The sequence below is a fragment of the Microtus pennsylvanicus genome, chromosome X (genome assembly GCF_037038515.1).
Source record: "Microtus pennsylvanicus isolate mMicPen1 chromosome X, mMicPen1.hap1, whole genome shotgun sequence".
Classification (NCBI taxonomy): Eukaryota; Metazoa; Chordata; class Mammalia; order Rodentia; family Cricetidae; genus Microtus; species Microtus pennsylvanicus.
In genome coordinates, this window is record NC_134601.1 from 34,241,667 (window position 1) to 34,265,201 (window position 23,535).

Consider the following 23,535-nt stretch of genomic DNA (forward strand, 5'->3'; position numbering starts at 1 on the left):
AGCTAGAGGCAACAAAATATCTGTCTAGGTGCAGGTGCCCAAAGCCATATATCAAATGTATTCTCAGGTGAAGGGAAGCTAGTTTGTTCTCAGGTGAAGGGGAAGCTAGTTTGTTCTCAGGTGAAGGGGAAGCTAGTTTGTGGGGTGGGGAAGTGACATTGATGTCACTCCAGCTTTAGCATTGGGCAAGCAGCTCAATATCCATGCCTCTCTTTCTACCAGTCTCTTTCTGGGGTACCACAGACTCAGCAAAAGTGAAGGTAGCCTCCTTGAACCCCATGTTGCCTCCCATATTGCCATTCTTGGGGGTAAACTTTGCTTTTCATGGGGAGGAAGCCTAGGATAGCTGTAAATCCTTTCTTGAGAATTACTCCTGAACATCCTGCCTCAGCACCTCTGGGCCCAGGAAATCCAATTGATCCAGCAGAACCTCGAGAGCCTTTTTCTCCTTTGAACCAAAGGTTCAGCATTGGAGGTCTTGGACTGGTTGTGCCAACTGACCCTGGATCCCCTCTGTCTCCTGAAGGAAGGAAGATCAGGTGGTCAGGATGAAAGAGACAGTTTACAGACAAAGTCACACTGGGTTTGATGTTTCATATTGTTTCTTACCACACTACCCACCCCCAGCCCAGTTTCTAGGCCTTTCTGTCCTCTTCCCTATCCTGTCATTGAACTTGACATTTCTGTGTATGCTTTCTCTTTCTCCAACCCCAAAGTCATCAGTAACTTTAGACCCTACTCAAAATTCTCCATTTTGGTTTGAATAAGTGTCCCCCAAAAATCTGGGTAGTAATGGCTTGATTCTCAGCCATTGACTTCTTATGGAGGTGAAAGAGCCTTTGATGCATGGGGTGGAGTGGGGGAAGTCAAATTAGCGGGTACAGGTTCTTGAAGGGGATGATGGGGCTCTCTTTCTTATCACTTCCTCAGTTTTGCTTCCCAACTGCCATGATGTAAGCTCTGCTCCATGATGTACGGTGCCATCGCAGGCCCAGAGGCAGCAAGGTCAACTGACCACAGCTGGAACCCTCGGAAACTAAGATCTATAGTTAGCCCCTGTCATCTTACAAGCTCTTGATGCTAGGTATTTTTTTTCAGTACTCAAAAGCTGACTAACATAGTCCATAACATGTAGTGTTGACTCTGAAGTGAATAGGCTTTTGGTTTCAAAGGACTTAATTAAGAAGTTCAAATTTTTGTTCAATATAGAGTTGACATTTATCACACAAATGGCAAAGGTGACAAGCAAAATACACTTTGAAAACCAAAGTGCTTGCTTTGGAATCTCTCTCTGTCGCTTCTCTTTCTGTCTAATACACCCACCCCCCCACACACCCTCTTACCTTTTTCACCTGGAGTACCAGCCTGTCCAGGTTGTCCCACCTTTCCAAATGAACCGGAAGATCCCTTTAATCCATCAGCCCCAGGGATACCGGGAAGGCCAGGTAAGCCAGGAAATCCTGCTGGCCCAGAGGGCCCCTTTTCACCTGTTGAAAAGCAAGCCTTTCTTTATCATGTCTGCAGTACATACAAGGAGACAAAGGGGGGGGGGGGGGACACAGAAAGCTCTAACTACTTGTCCAGTGTCACAGAGCTAAGAAGGTGCAGAGAAGGGATTTGAACACAGGTTTCTCTAACTCTAAAGTGTAAGGTGTTTTTTTTCCCCAAACTGGTTAGTTATTACCCATTCAGATAATGTGGGTTGTTTTACGTCATTCAGAGCACGTGTCAACTCCCCCCCAAACCCCAAAAAACAAACAAACAAAAACCCTCACCTGGGTCCAGGAGACAAACAGAGGCAAAGAGCTAAGCACACCCTTGCCCCTTTGTGCGAACCAGTGTGTGTGTCCTGCCCTGAGACTAGCCATTTTCTCCTGTTTAAAAGAGAGATGCCACACACCTAACCCCTGCAATGACAATAAGAAGTGAGGGCTGTCAGGCTCCTTGGTCCGGTGTCATGTAGAGTGATCTAGATGCAACTGTTACTGCCCTGGCCTTTGCTGGGCATGTCGATCACCCCACTGTTCCTCACAGCAAGTAGTTTGAGGAACTCACATTAGCTGACTGTCTTCCTGGTTTAAAGATCTTGCTACAGAAAGTCCTGCCTACCTTCTGCTCCTGGGTAGAGAGGAGGGAACACTTTGGGTAGTTCAGAATGAATGCTCCATTTAGGGAGCCCCTGCCCACTTCACTGATCTTCCCATTTTACTTCACTTACCCTTTTGGCCTGGGATGCCTGGCAACCCAGTGACTCCTGGCAAACCCGGGCTTCCCAGGAAACCAGCTGACCCTTGAGAACCAGGAAGGCCTTTGATCCCGGGTAGACCTCGTTTTCCGGTTGACCCAGGTTGACCTATGTCTCCTCTTTGGCCCTTCTTTCCAGGCTTCCCTGAATGGAGAGAACATAGGTCAGCTAGTAAGCAAGGTTCTGGTCAGATCTGGGCCACTGCTTAGCTCATTCCCATTGGTTCTGATTGGCTGGCTTGTTGAGCTTTGTCCATGGCCCTTTAACAATACCCAGCGAGAGCTGCCAGCTAGCTGAGTGCCATGTTGGTGAGAGCATCCGTACCTACCACCCAGCGCACCACACTTAAATGCATATTGCTTCAAGCATGGCCCAGTGGTGGGCAGGAAAAGCAACCCCTTTGAGACTATAACTTCTTCTTTTATGAATGTAGTTTACACCGAAGCCTTTGAATAGAGCTCTGGGAAGCCAGGGTGGCAGCTGGGCTCCAGTTTCCCGGCACTTGCACCCCTGAATCAAGTTACAGTGGCTGTTTCCTGAACCAATTCGCAAAGCAGACGCTAAAGCTGAGCTGTTGTTCTAACTTCCCAGGGAGTCTTGGATACAGGGTTGCCCTTTTAATCCCTCAAGCAAGCGGTTAAATCAGCCAGTTCCTTGGCATTAGGTTTGAAAGGCCCCCTAGTGCCTAGTACTGTAGAGACCCGCAAGGCCCATTTGATCTCCTGGGTACTCTGAGTCGCCTTTCACCACACTCTTTAAGTTGGTCAATGGGATTAACCTCCTGAGCTGCTGCCAAAGTGGAATGTCCAGGTACAAAGCAAAGAAATTAAAAGAAAAAAAACCCAAAGGATTAAATCAATGACGACAGAAGTATTTGGGCTCCCAAGGACCTAAATGAATGGCTGACTTAGCTTTCCATGAAATGAAAAGCATCAAGTAGCTGTGAGCCCCAGGATTCCAATGGGAAGCTGGGAAGAGAGCTCTATAACGAGAGGAATACAATGGGAGCCAGTGCTCTAGCAGGGTTCGGGGATCCCTGGCCTTGTAAGCAAGGCCATGTTAGAGTGGCTAATCAGATAATTCCCCAGTGGGGAGTCTTAGTCGGTGAGCTTGTGAGTTGTTTTTTTTCTTCTTCTTCATGTCAGCATCTTATAGGAAGACCCCAGAAACAGAAGGACAAAGGAGATAAAGTGGATATTAATGGCTCTGCCAATAACTCAGCTTCAGCCGCTTAGTCTAGCAGACAGAGTGAGGGTGATGGTATAGAATTCCTTGGTACTGAGTGAAAGCCACTGTTAGCCTACGGATTCTCAGAGGTCTGTTCCCCTGACAGGCAGGCCACTGTGGGGTGGGAGGAGTTCAGCTTCAGTTTCTTTGTAACTCAAAGCAGGCTCGCCATAGCCCCAGTGAATGTACAATACAACTCAGCACAGGGTGGCTTTAAAAAAAAATAGAGAAAGGCCAGAGGCAGGCCCAAGCATCAAGAGGGGGCAGGAGGCCATGGAGGACAGAAATGACAGAGATTTGTTGTCATAACTCAGAAGCTAAACCATAGCAATGCCTTCTGCCTGGCACAGCCAGGGTGACTTGGGATTTGACACTTGAGAGATTAGGAAAGTCAAATCTCCTAGATTCTGATCATGTCACACTGCCACTGTTAGTCCCCAAGATGCCTAAGCCTAAGTAAAGCCTAGCTAAAGTTGCTCAAGTTGGGGGTTCTTCCTCCAGTGGACCTACCTGAGATGCCAGGAAGGCCTGGTGCTCCTTGGAGTCCAGATATGCCCTTGACACCAAATGCATCACTAGACCCTGAGGGTCCTGGCTCTCCCGGTGGTCCTGATGTTCCAGGGTTGCCCCTCTCACCTTTGGGGCCTTCCATACCAGACTTCCCAGTCAAACCTAATAAAAAAAAGAGGGGACAAATGTTTATAGGCTGGATCACAGGGAGGCACTGTGTCACCAAACCATCCTCCAATGGAAGTTTTAGCCCAGGATTCAGCTCAGGTGAATTGTCCTCTATTGTCAGCAGCTTTGCAAAGAAAAAAAAATGACTATTGGTTACAGCTACTCCTGGAATTACTAGGATAGGAAAATAGACTCCAACCACATAAGGAAAATCCCCCCTCACAGAGAGACAGAATAGAATGTCATTTCAGCTTCCCAATTAATTATTTCAGATTCAGCCATGCATTTCATGCTTGTGTTCATGCAAAGACAGCAGTTATTATAAAGCTTTCTGTTCATTGTTAAGTAAGGGGTCAAGAAGAATCACCCATGGGCCCTGAAAGGCCAGAGTCTCCAGGAAATCCTTTGTCCCCTGGCAATCCCTGTAGTCCTTGCTCCCCGGAAGCACCATTTTCAGCACCAAAGATATCACCAGTGGCTCCCTTGGAACCTGGTAAACCTGGACTGCCAGCCTTCCCAGGCAGGCCGTCTTTTCCAGGAAGCCCAGGAAACCCAGGCAATCCCTTCTCCCCATGAGGTCCAGGAAATCCTAAATGTAAAGAGGCAAAGATTTAAAAAAAAAAGCCAATGATGTCTAGAAGCAATTTGTTTGGATAGTGATCTGAGACGGCTTTTTCTAATACAAAAGCTAATATATTAATAATGATCAGCAGTCTCTATCCCATGGAGGATTTGTGCAGAGGTAGGGACTACAGCACATGAGTGGAAGGCAGTTCTAGTTCTGGGAGGCTGGGAGTTGGCACAGCTTAGCAACCTGCTCCTATTCCTGGGGCTCAGTAGTTGCTAATAGCCCAAGTCATACGGAGCCCCTCTGGTCAAAGTTTAGCCTCTCTTGCAGCTATTGAGCTCCAGCTGCCATGCCTTCCTTCTTCTTAAGTGGGCAGAAAGTAGTGGAAAGACCTGAAGCAACAAGACACACTAGAGCAGACGGCTTAGGAGAGGCCCTGAGTGCTAGAGCAATGGCAGTTCAGAACATATTATGACACACAGATTGCTAACACTATCCTGGAGGTTCTGCCCATTGGATATTGTGAACAGGCTGAGAGTTGACATGACTACTAAATTCCCAGGTGTTGCAGGTGCTGACCTAGGGGACACAGTCGGAGAAGCTGTGGTACACTGCAGGCCTGAAGCTCAGCTTCTTTTGGGCCGATCTGAATAACTCTCTCTGACCTCCAAGTAGTTCATCTGGAATACTGCCACAAGACTGGTAAGCAGACAGCTGCAGAGTCTTGGTATTGTCACAGTGGGTTTTTTGAGGTATGGTTTCCTCATCTGAGAGTCAAAGGGTTGCCTCCTTTGTTTTTGACATGGTCCTTAATTGCTGTGTTAGGCCCTCATTCTATCTATGGCTCTCTCTTGTGTTTTGCCAGGAAGCGAGTAAACTCAAACCATCTCAGCCACACCAGGGAGCAGACCTAGCTTACTGTCACCCGTGGTGAGTGGAAAGAATCCCAACCCAACAGCCACACAAGGGGTGCCTCCTTTCCTTACCTGGCAATCCTGGAAGATGAATTAACCCCGGACTTCCGGGCCCTCCTTTACTTCCATGAGTGCCAGGCTTGCCTGGAATTCCAGAGAGGCCCCGAGCTCCTTTAGAGCCTGAAACCCAAGTGCAGGTAGTGAGGGGAAAGGGACACTAGCAAGGAGAGGCTAGATTTATGATGTTTAGCCAACAATCCTCCTCTCTTGGCCGACCACCCTGAGTCACGCCTCCCAACACCACAGTCTCCAGCCACTGTTTCCTCAGTCACTGAGAAGCCACTCAGCTGTACACTCATCACAAAGGGATCCTCCGCTTCCTTTGATTCAAGGCCCTTAAAGAGTGCTTACTTTCTCTGGCCACATTCCATACCTGGGAATCCAGGAGCTCCAGGAAATCCCGATGGACCGTATGACCCAGGAATAATACAAGGCAAGGTTACTCCTGTAAATGATAACACATGGAAGTGTGAACTCACCAAGACAGAGAAGAGTTCCCCCCTTAGGCTCCTTTCCTCCAATTCTTTTTAGTGGACAACCATGGTCTCCCCACTCAGAAGCTTGGAACACACAGCTTGGCCTCCGAAACTCTTGGGAGACACAACCGGCGCGTGCAATCCTTGTTCTTAGTGTTCAGGTGCCAGAGTATCACTTATTAAACCATCACTGCCTGATGGATAAGCTGCCATCTAGGCAGAGGGAGTTACCCATGCAGGAGCAGCCATGAGCAGCAACTGTCTGCTTGCTGTTCCCTTAGCATCTCTTTCTAGCACTTACGTTCCAGCACTAAGGGATCGTGGTGCCTGCATTATTAGAGTGGATAATTTGAAGCCACAGCTATTCGAGTTCACACCTACACTTCTTCTTTTGAAAAAAGAATTATATATTTATTTTTAAAATTGTACGCATCTGGGTGTTTTGCCTGCCTGTATGCTGTGCACCGCATGTGTGCCTGGTACCCATGGAAGCCCGGTGGAGGCCAGAAGAGGGTGTTGGATCCTCTGGAACTGGAGTTATAGATAGCTGTGAACTTCCGTGTAGGTGCTGGGAATTGAAGCCTTTTTTTTTTTGAAGGCTGTCTTCAAAGCATGGGGCTCTTTTAAAGCAGTTCATTATTTTGAGTCCACTAAAATTTATTGGCCATCCTTATTCAGATATGTGTATCTCTAAACTAAGTAAACACTTAAGATCACTCCCTTGGTCATGAGAGACAAATTGAGACTCCTCAGCTTCTTCTCGGAAACTGTACACTCTGCTACTTGGGGAACAGAGACAGTCAATTTCAGTATTCAAGGCTGGGATTAGCATTCACAGCCTTTTCTGTAGGAAATTCTTCTTTGCTCACTCATATTGCAAATAAATAGTCTGTAGGATCACAGAGGGGACCTTCAATAAACTCTCCGTGACAGACTGTTTGTGGATTTCCTTGAGTGCCATTTACAAACAATTGCTATGCTAATTAAAGTCAGCTTGCCCTATTCATTAAAACAATCCTCCAAGGTCTTTCTTAAACCACATTGTCACTGGTTCCAACAAAACTCTGTAGCATTTGTTAAAAAACAATAACAAAAAAACCACAACTCTAAAAACTGTGAGTACAGCGTAGGATTATTTTTGAAAACTGTGTATAAAGCTTGTGATTCAGACTGCTTACATAAGTAACTGCCATCTCTCCTTTTACTTGCTTCTGTTCTCCAATATAAAGTCTTGTTTAAAGAAAAAAATAAAACAAACGAACAGACTCACTTGTTTTACTCTTAAGTCAACATTGGGAATTGAACGGTATATTGTATTGGTTATACTGGGCTCAGGAGCCAGACAGAATTTAAGCTGGTGTCTTATTTCTGTTATTACACACCTGTATGGGAAAATACTTGAGTTCTCTGAGCCTCATACGTCGAAGGGGAGCTACCTATCCAATAGTGACTGTGAGCAGTCCATGAGACAGAGACAGAAGCGCTTGATGCCATGCCTGGCCCCTGCTGCCTGCTCAGCGAATGGCAGTTCATATCTTCCTGGAGAGATGTTCAGAGGAGCTTCTGTTCTTGAGCGCCTTGTGTTTCGCTGTAGGCAGTCTTGTGATGGTCCTGGAAGGCTTCTAGACCTCGTGCTCTTCTGGTCATATTCCCCGCAGCTATAAAGATGGCCCTAAGCATGAATCCTCTCCCATGTGCGGGCACACACCTCCACCATGTCAGACACTATAAGGTGGCAGAGCTTTCTCCATTGTGGAAATGTGTGCTATTGACTGACAGGCACCTCAGAGTGAGATGGTTCCCACTGGCAGGGAACGTCCAGTCCTGTATTCTGCTGGGGCCCAGAGCTTTTGAATGAAAGGGAAAGATATCCCCTGGAACTGGTGTCATGAAAGGGACCCCATACGAGACTTTTCTGCCACCCAACTAACTCCAGAGCCCATCAGTTTCAATGTGTCTGTATCTTACTGTTGTATTTCTATTGTCTTAATCATGTATCATAGAACAAACTAAATAAAATATAAGTATCCCTGAGTGGAGTTTAAATGTAAAGCCACCCACATCCCCAATTTATCAGATGGGTTCATAGATTCTTTTCACCCGTGAGAACTAGATCAGAGAAAAGCTTTTATAAAACGGAACTGAGGCCAGCCATCCATTCTAGGGAAGGAAACTGGTGACAAAGGAAGGTAGGTAGAAGCCAGAAGAAATCAAGGCAGCAAGTCCCTCCACAATATCCTCCTCACCATTCTGACACAGACCACCCTGCACTATATTTTGAAAGGAGGGCTTTAAAATGATGGGAAAGTTAAGGACTTCACATCACTTTGCATGTGTCTGCTTTTATTATATATTGCCATGTTTTCAGCTTCACATTCCTGAATTCCGACCATTCGCAATAAAGCAGAAGTCAGCTTTAGCCAGGTTTTGCTTTATACGTGCAACAGATGAGTACATTGTTCAGAATTTCCACCACAAATACCAAAATTCATCTTTAGAATATAAAGTACCTCTAGTTTTCAAGACTCTGTTATTTGCATTTATTCTGACAGTAAATAATAGAGACTAGACATGAGTGGCTCCTTGCACACGCACCTTGCAAGGCAAGTTAGAACCCACTAAAAGCTCAGAAAATGCGATGAGAAACCGGCCAATGCATCAACACGTGTGGTGAAGGAAATCAGCCCCTCTCAGGGACTGCATACCACTTCCTCCTGTGGTCCCTTGCAGTTAGGTACTAAGGAGCCCTTAAAGCAGTATCAGTGGCCAGTGACAGCCTCTGCAGCCCAGTCTCACAGTTACCCTGCCTCCAAAAGGCATTCTGAGTGGCAGAGGCAAAGGTGAACAAAAGAGAAAAGGTGTTTCACCAACATCCATGTCTGAGAACCTGAAGATGTAGCGAGCTCTGGCCTCCCGCCATGCCTAAGTGTCTTTTAACCATCTTTCTCCCTGCTGCAGCAATAATCACCTAGACCAATCATGGGCAGGAAAAAAATAATGAAACCGAGACACGTGTTTGTTGCGTCCTAAGGGAGGTCTTGTGTACAGACTAGATCTACTAGCCAACCACATTCATCATGGGCATTGAGTGGAGTGCTGGCACCCACACATAATCAAGTACACAGAAACCGCTCGCAGTAATAACCTGGGTGATAGATTATATTGAAAATCTGGAGCCAGAGCCTCTATAGGGACCATCAGTTGTCAGTGTTCCCAGAGTTTGCAATAATTCATACCACTAAGTTGAACAGCTTCTGATGACTGCATGCCCTTCCCCGGCGATACAAATGTCTGGTTCTGGCAGGAATAGGCAACACTTATGAACACCATCTTACATTTTGGTGACAACAGAGCTGGTTATAACTCATAAAGGTGCTTGTAAATGATTGGAAAGAATATTATATTTAGTGAGTTATATTTAGCTACTGAATATAAGAGGAAATGTAGTATTCTAAATGAAGTACTTGCAGTGTGTGGTGCTATATACCTTTAATCACAACATGTAGGAAGAAGTGGCAAACCGATCTCTGTGAGTTCAAGGTCAGCCTGGTCTACCATAGTGAGTTCTAGGATAGTCAAGGTCATGTAGAGAGATCCTGTTTCAAACAAACAAACAAACAACACCCCCAACACAAAACTAATAAAGATTTATTTGAAAATCCAGGTACTTCCAAAAGAACATTCTCTACATAAAACACCTTCCAGACTAGACTTACCAGCACTGTGTTCCTGAGAACGTTCTATATTTACTAGTTTGGGATAGAAACTATCCCACTGGTATCTTCCTTGATGCAGCCTCATTTCAAACAAAAAGATTGTTGATAATGTCCAAAAGGTTTGAGGGTGTACAAGTTTATAGGTATCATGCATTGTAACCAAATTTAAAACCTACTTGCCTTCAAAAAGGGTTGAGAGCAACAGGTGAAGAGCAATAGAATGACCATAACTAATAACCCCAGGGAATAGAGTTGAAATCAGAACTTCTCAAAGGAAAATGGATATTATTTAACAAGATACAGATTAGGGAAGAAGAACTCTTTCCTAGCTTGTACAAGGCCTGCACTTAAACACAGACTTTTCTCATGGCTTCCATAAACCTTGGTGAAATGAAATCCTGACTTGGTTTCAAGAATCTTGAATGAGGCTTTAGCCTGTGCCTCCATGCTTATCACATTAAGCAAAGTCGATTTTAAAATATGAACATTTAAGACAAAATATATTATGTTTATTTGTTAACCATTCAAGGTTGTTAGGAAGGGCTTTTCTTCTGTATATAAATATTGGTCTCTCAAGGAATGCTGTACTCTGCTAGGCAGGTTGAAAGGGTAAGAAGCTTCACCTTCTTCAGTACCTAGAGACTTTACAATGTTGTTGGTAAAGAAAAAAAACCATTAATAGAAGCAGTAATTTAAGTAATAATGGTACAGTGTAAAAGTGAAGAGACGGGTAATTGTCAGCACTATGCATAAAATAGAATTGAATGGAAACACTCAGCAAGGAACAGAAGAAAAACTCCATAGGAAATCGTCGCATGCTCACCTATCCATCCATTCAACCATACGTCTATCTTTTCCAAAAGCCCTTGAGCATTTGATAAGCTAGGCATGCTATACTGAGAACTTATCAGCAAGAAGAGCAAAGTAATCATGGGAGGCATTTCCAAGAACAAGATCACCTTAAATTTTCAAACTTCAATGACTATGAGAAGTGTGGTGCCATTCATAGAAAAGGAAAAGTCACAGACCACGAGAGCTGTGATGAAGAGGTCTTTTGACTGCGCAAAAGACAAGTTACAGTATGGGACCTTCAGACTATATAAGCAGGAATATTGCCTATTATAAACCTTGAAATTCAAGTGGGAAAACTAAGTTATTGAAAGAGAGTTAAGTATTATATAAGGTGTAGGTTAGAATCCCTGAGCAATCTGAGGGTCTGTCATTTGGGAAAGGTCTTTGTCTCCTGATGTTATAGCCATAACAACCATACAACTTAGAGAACTATTTATCAAACCTTCTACTAACTACTTTGATGGTATTTACAAAAGTGCCATCCATCCTCTCCCCGAACTTTTCTATGGACTGTGAGCTCATAACCTACCTAGGCAGCTCCGTGACATTTTCAGCTCAATTACAAGAGTCTTCATTAAGAAGAGCTGAAATCCACATTGTTCTACCTTATAAACTTACCACAATACAGTGATGAGCCATTTCCTACTTGAAACCCCTTGAGGATTGACTGGAGTGATTACAGCTAGTCAGATCTCTTTTTCTGACGCATTTCATGCTTATGAGTCATGGTCATTTCACAAAAGGCCGACTTTTCAAGTCGAAAACCATCTGATTGTATGACTCACCTTGAGCTCCACGGAGGCCCGGTTGCCCTGGTAACCCATCTATTCCTTTATCTCCAGGAAGTCCACGGGGCCCCGGAAGCCCCGGAAGCCCAATTCCTGGTGGTCCAGTTGGACCATCAAGGCCCTTTTTACCAGGAAGTCCTGGTGACCCCTTTTCACCTTGGAAGCCAGATCCACTGTCTCCCTAAACAATAAAAGAAAAAGAGAAAGAAAGATCATTTTAAGACTTATCATCTGAAAAGGCCTCTAACCACAGTAACGAGGTAGTCAGTGAGCAATGCTCTGTGTTTTGTGAACATTCTCCATCATTCTAGTTTATTAACCAGCCTCTGAGTTTGCTGACTGGAAATGAGTCTTGCCAGCTCTGGGTGGTCTGACTTTGAAAGAGGTTCTAGATAAGGCTAGGGGAAAGAAGTAGGAAATGAGAACGGCACCAACAACCCTTGTAGTCAAAGAAAGTGACTGGATTACTTGAGAGAGTAAGTCATTGGGAAGCCAAATCATTTGAAATTGATATGGTTAATTATTCCTAGTGCTTATCAAATGAGAGAATAGAGAAAAAAATCTTATTTTACAGAAAATTAAAGCATGGAGTTAGCATGTTGGGGGGAGTCAGACTCTGTCCTATCTTATTCCATAATGTAATGAGCAGTAAGTCTCCCCTGAGTCCAGTAAGACGGTTTATAGAGCTAACCAGTTAGGAATGATCTACTTACCTGAATGCCTGGGAGGCCCGGTAAACCTGGTATTCCATCCTTGCCTGGAGCTCCTGCCATACCTGGGGTCCCCTGAGGACCAGCGTCACCTTTGTCTCCTGGCAGTTTTGGTCCTCTGCTGATGGTTGGTTCTCCTTTCTTTCCTTTGGGGCCTGTGTGTCCTCTAGATCCAAATAACCCCTGATAAAGAAATAAAAGGCAGCAATCAGGAAATGCAGGCTTCATAGAATTCTTGTGCTGAGCAACGGTATGACCTAAAGTGTGTGATTAAGGGTATTCTTTCACAGTGTTCTGGGCAAGTGATTATGTACCTATCTTGGATAATTACTTCACATTTTCTGTATCTTTTCCAAACTTTGAAATCTATGAAGACTGGGCTTCCTCTTAGTTTCTAAGCAGTATCACTCAGCTAGGCAAATCTAAGTTACTGTGTGCAAGGGAAGGAGGGAACAATGGTAGGTTAAAGCAGAAAGCGACTTTAGAGACCATCTGGTCAGACTGCTTCATGTGACAAAGGCCCATGGTTTTGTTTTCTTTTTTGCTTATTTTCAAAGTTTCTGTTAATTTATTCTCGGCAGAAGATTTTCTCCACTAATTCATCAGCACAATTTCCAATTAGAGCCTAGGCTTACAAAAGCAATGCTTCTGATTTTTCAATTGTTGAGGGAATTTCTTGTGCTCCCAATTACCACTGTGATTGGTTACTTGTCAATGGGAAACAAGAATTGATTTGGCTAACTGCAGAAATGTAAGCAAAATCTTCAGAGATTGTTATCATGCATTTATTTTACCCCTATCTTTCATTAGAAAAATGATTGATGGGAAGCGAAGAACATTTGAATTCTCCATTCCCCTTTCTGTATCAAAGCTAATTAAGACTTACTGGAGCCCCAGCTGGGCCAGATGCACCCCGAGAGCCTGGATCTCCTCTAGCCCCTTTAATACCCGGGAGGCCGATGAGACCTTCTGCCCCAGGCAGGCCTGGTTCCCCATTTGGTCCAATGTTGGGCGCACCACCTTCACAAGCACAAAACCCAGAGTCTCCTGAAGGAAAGAGAGACAATAAGTAAACAAAGAAAAGTACGAACGACGACAACTAATGAAGTAGGTTCTTTTTCCAAGAGTGGTTACCTATGATTGACAAGCATCCCTTGGGGGAAAATCAAAGGGCTTTGCAGAGACTCAAGGAACCTAAGGCCAACAGAAGACAGCTGGGCGTGTGCGTCAGTTTTTACTAGTCCTGGAAGAGGTCCAGCTACCATCGAGTCTCATGTTGAGAACCACCAATGGCCACTAAAACAACCGAGGGCCTAGAACTTAGTTCACACATACTGGCGTGACTGAGGATGGCAGGCGCTTCAGCGAAGTGCATTTTTCAAAGGCAGGTCTCATACAGGGCATGTTGGTCTCAAACTCACGTAGGCATGTGCCCCCAAGCTCATTTTCAACAAAGCACATCCGAAGACATACAAAGGAGCTACAAGTATCATGGAAACATGAGCACGGTCTGCACAATGTGCTTGGCTCTATTTCCCTATGATCCTGAGGGATCTCTTCTGATCTTTTAGAAAACTGAGATCTTGGAAACTCTGAGAGAATGGTCTAGTTCTCGGATCACTGAAAACTGAGCACAAACGCTAAGCAAGGGAGATTTGGAATTCTTCAGATTAGGGATGCTTATCTGGCAGAATTTATGTAATATATTTCAAAATCCAAAGGCCACAAAATTGGAAGCACCTCTGATCCCAAGTATCAAAGGCATAGTGAATTTGTATTTCTCAAGAATGATCTGAGACCTCCTGAGTGAGCTGCTTTATGCGGCAGCTCTTGAGACCTCACTTGTTTTCCTGGAGCTAGCTGGCCTTTTCAGTACCTCAGGTCTTGACCTACAGAGTCCTCAGGCTAACGGTGTTGGGAAGCAGTGTCTGGACAAAGCCTTGTGAATTAGCTGGACTGGTTAGCACCCTGGAATGCTGAATCGTGGGCTCAAGGGGTGGAAAGAGCAGCCCATAAGCCTCTTTTTTTTTGTCCTGTGTGACCTCAACTTCCAGCTCCACTGTTAGAGCCCCAATTAAAACACTTCCATGAGTCCTATACCTTCTCTCTGTAGCCCAGAATACTTCTGTTCAGGTTCCTAAGGCCACTGTTTTGATCAATCCCCTTAAACTCTCTCTAGGGATTTGGGGGGACAAAGGCATTTAAGAGACAAAATTCACCTTTTATTCCTTTGAGGCCCTGATGTCCTTTTGGACCTTGTTCTCCTCGGAGACCCGGGAACCCAGACTCTATGCTAGGCAAGGGTGCAGTCTCAAATGTGCGACCTGCAGGATTTGAAAGAACACAAAAGGTTGGAGGCTGGTATAAACCTAAGGACTCACCTCAGTCTTGAAGGCTGGATCCTTGAGGGTCAACGTACAGAGCAGAGCAGGAGAAAAAAATCCGAGCCTGGGATCTCTGCCAAGCCTGCCGCGGAAGAGCCAACAGGACTCTCATTTGGCTCTATTCACTGTACTAGCAGAATGACTGTTACGTGTCTCACACTGCACTAGATTCCGAGATGAACAAAGTAACTCAATAACTCAGCAGTGCCAGGCTTTAGCCAAGAAAGCCTTATTTGGGCAAAGAGGAAGCAGGTGCCAGCTGCAGTGGTCAGGGGATTTAGGCTGTAAAGAAACATGCTGGGCCTTTCTCTCTCAGAGTTCAGAATAAGCACTGTGTAGATACTCACATTTTGTCATCTATCTATCTATCTATCTATCTATCTATCTATCTATCTATCTATCATCTATCTATCCATCTATAATCTACCCATCTACCTATCTATTATCTATCTATCTATTATCTGTCTGTCTGTCTTTATCTATCATCTATCTATCTATCTATCTATCTATCTATCTATCTATCTATCTATCTATCTATCTATTATCTATCTATCTATCATCCATCTCTCATCTATCTATATTTCTGTCTGTCTTTCAATCAGCTATATTAGACTGGGAACAGAGCCCATTGCCTTGCACAGGCCAAAACCCCACCAAACTAGGCCACACCTCTAGCCCCCTCCCCATGAAGGCTTTCGGCAGGCACTTTGAGGATGAAGGCAGGGCTTCTTTCTCAGATCCTCAGCCTACCTCGGAAAATAAGTCCAATTCTACTTCCCTGGGATCTGCAAAGCCAAAGTCCTGGCAGAGGTGGTAGGGGTGTGGGCACTGAGAGCCGTGCAGGACAGAAGGGTGATGAATACAGACGTTAGTGTGTGGTCATCATCAGCCGGCCCATTTCTTGAAACAACACACACTGCACTATTGTTACTGCCAGTAGAGGTGAGCTGACTCAGAGGGGATAGAGCCTTCATGGTTGCCCCCACTGCTGTTGGCGGTCCTCACTGAACTGTTTCTCCTGGGAGGGGCCCTGTCAAAATCATAAAGCTTCTGAACCAGGCCTAGGTCTCAACACCAAAGGAAGGAAAGAATAACTTACCAGGTGGGCCTGATGGGCCTGGTAAGCCTGGTAAACCTGGCAAACCAACTCTACCAGGCAGGCCAGCATCTCCAAAGGTGGTGCGCCCTGGGTTTCCTTGGTCTCCTTTCAGGCCTGGAAATCCCTGAGGCCCTAGGGCACCTGGAAGACCTGGAAAGATAAGCCCACACAAAATGCTCACCATAGCACCCTACTGTTTGGGCACATTCTGATCAGCAGTGTAGAGACAGACCAACACAAGGGAAGCATTCGGGAACTCATTCGCTCCTCTCTTTCATGACAGTTAGGAACGTCCCTTGAGAATAGATTACCTAATCGCCTAGGAAACTGTGGTTAGCTTGTGAGGAAAAGCTAGGTTTTTAGCCGCTGACCGCTCTATTGGTTCTACTTCAGTGCTGGACCCAGCTGTACCACCTATGAACGGCCTCCCTTCAAAACACAAATATCCTTACAGGGGGCCCTCTCCATGGAATTTAGAAACTAGTGACTTTAATAGACATGTCTGGGTGTTTATACTAGGACCAGCCCTGCCTCCCAGACTCTGGCATGCTGTTTCTCTGCCCTGTAGAATGGAATCTATGTTGTCTCCTATGGAGACTGATTGAATAGTATCACCCATAGGATCCTAGGGCCATTCTGTGCTAGAGTTAAGCCTAGAAGAGGGTCTAGGTACAGTTTTATCTATCTATCTATCTATCTATCTATCTATCTATCTATCTATCTATCTATCTATCATCTGTCTCTATTTATCTCATGCTAAGAATAGAACACATGGCTTTGTATATGCCAAGAAACTCCAAATAGGTTACACCTTTAGCCACCCCTCATGAAGGCTTTTAGCAGCCACCTTGAGGATCCAGGCATAGCCAGATTCTTCTTTGTTAAACTCTCCTGGCAGGTAGAAGACCAAATGACACATCCAGGGGAAGAGTGAGAGGGTTCCAACCACTTGATCACTTCCAGCCTCGATGGTAGTCTGGAATTGTCTTTCTGTCTGTGGTGCTCATTTAACACAAAAGAAAGCTACTGACTTAGGCCGACTCTATGTATACACTAGCTTTAGGCTAGCTATGGGAAAACCTACTGACCAGCCTACCTTTCCTTTGACCTTGGGCAGGTTCCTGGTTCCTGAATTTCAGAGGGAGATGCTAGGGATTGGAGTACGGCGGAGACTGATCAATGCACAGAACAGATTAGTTTGCTTTACCTGTTAACGATGGGAGGCCAGGGGTGCCAGAAGGGCCATGTTGGCCTTGGATGCCTTCATCTCCTCTAGGTCCTGGGAGGCCTGGCACACCAGGGTCTCCAGGATAACCTGACATTCCAATGAAAGAGAAGAGTAAGATGCTACAGTGGATGTTTGCACTTGCCACAAAATGCCGGGGAAGAGGTGAAGGGAACTGTGATGGGCTTGGCAGTTCTTGTTGCTGTTCTCAGGTCTCCCAGTTGCTAATGATCTTAGTGATAATGGCCTTCCAGAGCTAAGGCCCCACTAGTATTTTATTTTGTAACTAGATCTCAAGATGTAACCCAGGGTGGCCTTGAACTTACTATCCTCCTGTTTCAGACTTCCAAGTTCTGGAATCACAGGCATGTGCCATCACACCAAGTCACTACTAATGCTTCAAACTTGGTCTTGTTAGAGCTTTACTTTTCTGACAAGCCCTGGAAAGTGCTAGCAAGGGTCTTCTACTGCTACAGCCTTAGATGTTTATTGTCGGTGTTAAAGTGATTAATAATTATCACTATAGGTTTCTTTGGAGTAGAACTCTGGAGGCCACTATCAACATTAGGCATTTAGATGTTTAGCAAAGGCAAAGAGGAAGGGTGGAACATACCCAGTAACTAGGACGAGGACAGAGGAGGACAAACTTTCTAAATAACATGCTGCTTTGGGCTCGAAGATGAGCAGCATGCTTGCGGGCATCTCCATGAAACCCTGAGTATTCTACAGTCTAAGGCTAAAGGCAGCCCAGCTGCTCCCCTAAGCATTCCAGGAGAACCCTCCTGTTAATCAAATTCAGGCCTAGGAAAGCCCAGATTCTTGTCCTGACCGATCAATACAAAAATGGGAAACTGCACTTGGCTTGTCTGTCTAAGAGGTTGGAATTCGATTCATTCACCAAGCTCAGGACTCCTGAGTGGCCCTTGATACTGTCGGTCATCCAGTGGCTGACAATGTATTCTTTCAACAATTACAGGACATATAGGTTTTAACACCTTGTCTTTTCTTCTCTCAGTGGCTAACAATGGATTCTTTCAACAATCACAGGAGACACAGGTTTTAACACTTTGCACCTGAGATCACAGTGCCATCCGGATCGGTGAAAATGTCTGGGCCTTGCAGACCAACGCCACCCTTTTCACCCTGTAAAGATGAAATAGATCGAACACAAAATTTTCCTTGATTACATCACCCAAGATCTATGTGCCTTCAAAGCAAAACCCCAGAAAAGAAGCAAGTCCCCCCATTGACCCCTGCCTTCCAGGATCATCTAGTTCAGAGGTTAATTTCCAAGAACAAGGAACCAAAGATGAAGATGACACAAGGTAGCTGGATCTACAAATGTGATCTGCACATTTGTCAAGGACGAGGGATCTCAATTTTGTTTTGCAACACCACTAGGAGGCATCCTGTTTCTGGGCCCAAGAAGTGGAGCATAAGCGCAGCTAAGGAGGCACCAGGTTTCAACTGTTTCCTTCTGTTCTCAGCAGGCTTGAGAGTCTAACGCCTACCACCTTTATTGTTTGAATGATGGCAAAGGAGGTCTAAAGAGTCCTAATTCTCTGCAAAGACAGACTCAGTGACTAGAATTTGATTCAGGGGAATACCCAGAGTGGGTACTAGGGTAGGCAGGATGCACTGTCAGCAGAGAATTTTAAACACTAAGTGTTGGTAACATCTGAAGAATGTTCATCAGCTTTGTGTATAGCATGGGGCACATGCATTTAAGAAAACTGTGACATCTAAAGCATCAAACTGTTAAAAATACTCCGTATCCTAAGTAGGCATTTATAGGAATTCTTCACCTTTTCACTTCTTAAATCCCAATGATATTACCTTAATTCCTGGGAACCCGTTAATCCCTGGAAAACCGGAAGTCCCCTTCTTTCCCTGTGATAGAAACTTAGTTATCACTAAGTTCAAATATATAAGGTGAGCTGTTTTGTCAATTATGCCAAGGCAAATAGTACAGGGATCTTGCTGTCATTCAGAGTGTGGACAGCTTTGCCAATTCTTACAGATGATAATATGGCATTAGGTAGTTAACCTGCATATTAAAGTGCATAAGAGTCACAGAGGTGTGGATACAAGCAGGCTAGCCTTGTTGACCCTTGATAACATGCCATTATATATTACTGCACCTTGGCATGTCAAAACACAAAATGTAGTGTAACAGTGGTTATCCATCCTCTTGGGTGAGAACAGAGAGAAGCGGGGCAGGGGAGAGACTAGGATTATAAAATTACATAATTAGAACATAGACAATTTGCATTATATTTGCATTATAAGCAATGTCTCCACTTGGCTATGTTAAGTAAAGCACGGCGATCTTTTGATTAGGATTTTGTATACCAATGCTTTATGGATATTAATCAAAATACCTGTCTCCCCGGATGTCCTTGTTCTCCTTCGGAACCCATGGGACCCTGTGAAATGAAGAACCACACCTTGGAAAGTGAATAGATCACACTTGAAAAAAAAATGCTGCTAGACTCATATAACAAAGTTATCCACCTGGGTTCAAGATTTAGGAGCTGCTAAAGCCAGGTAAGAAAACCTTCCTAGCCTTGGCTTAATTTCTTTCTAGGCATTAATCCACCAGGATGAATAGCTTCATGAAAGATTTTTAAAGAGCTAAATAAATGGAAGCATTTTAAGTAGCAGTAGGAATTTAGTAGGAGGGTTGGATGGCATACTTAGCTACATTGGTTTCAAGTCAGATGTTTTTATTAGACGGTTTCTTGTTTTTTGTTTCTTGTCTGCTACCCTAAACATATTCTTTGTAGGTGATTATGAGTTTTGAGGACAAAGGATAAGGGAAAGGAGAAAAAGAAATGGCATAACAATAATTAAATATTGCTAAATACTCAGAGACTTAACATCCTCATGGACAAACTAAAACCACAATTCTCTCAAATGTGCTTATGTAAGGTAAAAGTTGACCAACTTCTTCTAACCCAAGGTCTCAGTTTCTGAAAGCTAGGAATCAGAAGGAATGATAATCATTTCTCCATTCAAAGTAAGATTATTTTGGAAAGTTGCTAACTCCAAACATTATTCACTATGTTCTAGAAGTTTCCAGACTTGTTTATGTCCTGTGACGATTACACCTGGCTCTCTTCCATTTCTGTTATCCTTCTTGCTCACACTTCCTTGGAGTATAAAAGAATAAAGGCAAGAAAGCTTGTGCACCATCCTGCAGCTCAGGAGAAAACTATATACGAAAGTTAAAAGCCCAAGCAGATTGGGGAGCCACCTAGGAGTAGCAGTTACATCATTCCTTACTCAAGGGAGCCAGACAGTCAAGAGAATGAGGTAAGTGGAGAGGTGAGCCTGCCAGAAAGTTGAGAAGAGAAGTAAGAGAAGCTTAGCCCATCAAATTATACAATCAAGGGACCAAAATAAAATTGAAGAAAAAAGAGAGCTACATTTCATTAAAGGAAAGAAAATGGGTCAGATGACTTGATAAACACAGGCAAATGAGACTCCAAGTTCATACCCTAGGTCCTGGCAAACCAAGGATTCCCCTTTCTCCTTTCTCTCCAACAGATCCAGACTCCTGAAGAAAAAAAACAGAAGCCAGAAATTATAACACTCATTTTCTCACTGGGATGGTGGGATGGCACATATCTATAGTTTCAGCTTTTCAGAGCCTAAGACAGGAAGAATGCCATGAATTCGAGGCCAGCCTGGGCTATGTAGCGAGTTCCAGGTCAACCAAGGCTAATATTTAGCAAGTCTCTATCTCAGTCAGTTAATTGTTTGTTTTCTCATTTGTTGCATGGCTCCATTCAAGGGGAAGAAGTCATTTCAAACCAGATCTACTGAGTCCTTAGGTAATCTCCTTATATTGAGCATCTTGCCGAAAAGCACATAGAGAATGACTATGTGTTGGGCCATTCATTCAGTATTGCTTTGTGGTTCTACAAGTAATGCCTTTCCATCAAACACTCTCACATGTACTGGTGGCATCATTAGCAAGTAGCACAGGAATAATAAAGTGCCGAAACTCCCATACTGATTTTTTCATGATGTCATGTTTCATTATTTATTTATTTATTTTTAATTTATTTATTTATTAAAGATTTCTGCCTCCTCCCCGCCACCGCCTCCCATTTCCCTCCCTCTCCCCCAATCAAGTCCCCCTCCCTCGTCAGCCCAAAGAGCAATCAGGGTTCCCTGCCCTGTGGAAAGTCCAAGGACCACCCACCTCCATCCAGGTCTAGTAAGGTGAGCATCCAAACTGCCTAGGCTCCCCCAAAGCCAGTACGTGCAGTAGGATCAAAAACCCATTGCTATTGTTCTTGAGTTCTCAGTAGTCCTCATTGTCCCATACTGATTTTTACAGATGAGAAGAAGCATCCAGGAAGGGTAAGAATCAGTGAGTAAGTTGAGTCTTTTGTGATCCCAGAGCTCTTTCTACGAGAGCCAGCTAGCTGCATTCTGCCACCGAGGAACTTGGCAGAACAATAGAAGGATGTGTAGATGTTTGGGAATTCATACTAGAAGGAAGACATTTTCCCCTTCAGATACACAAGAGGACCACAACATCCTTTTCCATGGGAAAGGAATATTTCTACCTACAGTCTCCCACTCGTACTATTAAGTATCTCATCACATCCTAGGAATAAACCAAAGGGGATTATTAATCAGTTCTTTTTTGCCTTGCTATAAGAAGTGAGGACTTAGAGCCATGGGTTTGATTTTTGGGCTCTGTAGAGACAAGCAGGAAATCTAAGAGCAGATGGAGAGAGAGCCTTTTCAAGCCTGGATCCAGGGCCAACATCCAGACCTCCAAGTTATAGAAATGTTCATTACCAAAGTGAATAAAATCTTTCATGAGAAACTTAGCTGAAGCCATTTGTAACTGTTTAAAATTGTACATATTGGAGCATAGGGCTTTTCTTTTGTTTGTTAGCAAATAGTATTTATTCCTGTTGTAAGAGTAAAGGAGGAATGAAGGTTTCTCAGATATAAGCTTGTCAAAAGATGCTAACTGATGCTGCGGCGTATCTTCCACTGTTCCCCTGATGGGCGCTCACTCAGGATGCTGTCTTGATCCCATCTGTATCCTTTTCTTTCTCTTAAAGAATCTGTGTATTATTACAAGTACTGCAACCTGAATGAATATCCCTTCCTAGACTCAGGAGTTTAACGAAAACAAATGTGGGATTTTCCATTGCTTTTTCATTGTGGGGAAGGTGTCTTTGAGAGGTGCAGTTGAAACAGGGATTTGGCTCCTACTTCTCTGTTTTCTTCTCTGCTTTTATAGATGTACTTCAGCCCTCATGCTGAATATGGTGTATAATTTAAATGGACTGTGGTCAGCCAACACTCTCTGGACTCATCCATTTTTAAAGAGTACATGAAGTTGGGTGTATAGGGAGGTGGGGAAGAATCTGGGAGGAGTTGGGGCCCAGGGGATTAATATGATCAAAATATATTCTCTGAGATCCTCAAAGATTAAATAAAGACATATTTTTAAAAAATCAAATGTAGTGTAAACCTGTTTGAAATCTTAACTTCTTCTACCCCATATTTCAAATTGGAAACAAAAGTATGCTGCCTACTGGCAGAATGTGTCTAGTGGCCTGAGAAGTTGAGTAGTTCCAGTAACCTTCCCTGACCTGACCCAAAGTGTTATGGCAGCCCCAAACTCTTTAACCCCAAGTCTTCTATAAAAGAAAATTTTCCAGGTGGGAGACTTCTCTTACAGCCATTCCCGTCTGCCTCTGAAGCATGCTATTACCAAGGGCACATATGCAAATGATCCAGAAAATACTTGCTGAATTAAGGCAATAGTGACGCAGAGAATACAACTACGGCAAAAGACAGCAGACAAACATAAATGCCCAGGAACTGTAACTATGCCCCTGTCCATCTTTCCCAGGAGGATAAATACAAGAAAGTCTTTTATTTCTTCAAAAAGTGAGAGAACCTGTATTTGCTCACCATTTTGAGGTCCAGAGTTTGCAAAAAGTATGTATACAAAAATAAACATGTGAAAATGTAAAAAGGAAAGCTCTCTCTGTGTTAGAGCCAATAAAAGATAAATGGCTTGGCAAGCCACTGTGCACAGGGAAGCACTGTTCAGAGACCCTGCTGAACAAGCTGTTCTAGCTAGATATCCCGGGACCTGATCCATTACTGTTGGCTTTGGCGAGCAGTCCTGTCATGGCTGCCCCCACCCTTCTACTCAGGCACGGCCCGGAAGCCTTCTTAGAGTACTAGCTTAGCTCTTTAGAGCCTTATTCTCCAGACCTCGAGGCTCCTGCTGTGTTTCGTTTCTGAGGAGATTCAGTCGGAGAGCTTCACCTACCCAGGAGTTCCCTCAGATCTACTGAATAGTCACGATCAGGATTTTCCAGGTTCATCTCTGCTCTTGCCCTGAACCACTACGGTTCTACCTTCTCCTATGTGTCCATATCCCGTGGACATGTGTGTGCAGTTCTGACAGCCTTCATGGAGGGACCTGTGGCCTATAATTGTGAGCCTGCTGCTGGGAACAAGAGAGGTAAAAATGATTAAAGCTGGGACCAAGCCAGAAAATCAGGGCTTTTTACATTTAATTAGCTAATTAGTTTATTTATTTA

At 44.2% G+C, this 23,535-nt stretch overlaps 1 protein-coding gene across 1 annotated transcript in view; it reads right to left on the minus strand.

Annotated features, from left to right (window-relative positions):
- Col4a6 (collagen type IV alpha 6 chain) overlaps positions 1-23,535 on the minus strand; it is a 311,296-nt gene that overhangs the window by 19,661 nt on the left and 268,100 nt on the right. Inside the window, exons 14-30 of the mRNA XM_075958022.1 lie at positions 20,442-20,501; positions 19,324-19,368; positions 18,779-18,832; positions 18,016-18,085; positions 16,925-17,032; positions 15,718-15,867; positions 14,454-14,558; positions 13,121-13,281; positions 12,238-12,417; positions 11,522-11,705; positions 6,066-6,137; positions 5,705-5,812; positions 4,518-4,739; positions 3,983-4,144; positions 2,219-2,389; positions 1,344-1,487; positions 395-520 (exon numbers count right to left, since the gene is read on the minus strand). Coding sequence (XP_075814137.1) covers positions 395-520; positions 1,344-1,487; positions 2,219-2,389; positions 3,983-4,144; positions 4,518-4,739; positions 5,705-5,812; positions 6,066-6,137; positions 11,522-11,705; positions 12,238-12,417; positions 13,121-13,281; positions 14,454-14,558; positions 15,718-15,867; positions 16,925-17,032; positions 18,016-18,085; positions 18,779-18,832; positions 19,324-19,368; positions 20,442-20,501 — 2,122 coding nt within the window. The remainder of the gene's footprint in view (positions 1-394; positions 521-1,343; positions 1,488-2,218; positions 2,390-3,982; positions 4,145-4,517; positions 4,740-5,704; positions 5,813-6,065; positions 6,138-11,521; positions 11,706-12,237; positions 12,418-13,120; positions 13,282-14,453; positions 14,559-15,717; positions 15,868-16,924; positions 17,033-18,015; positions 18,086-18,778; positions 18,833-19,323; positions 19,369-20,441; positions 20,502-23,535) is intronic.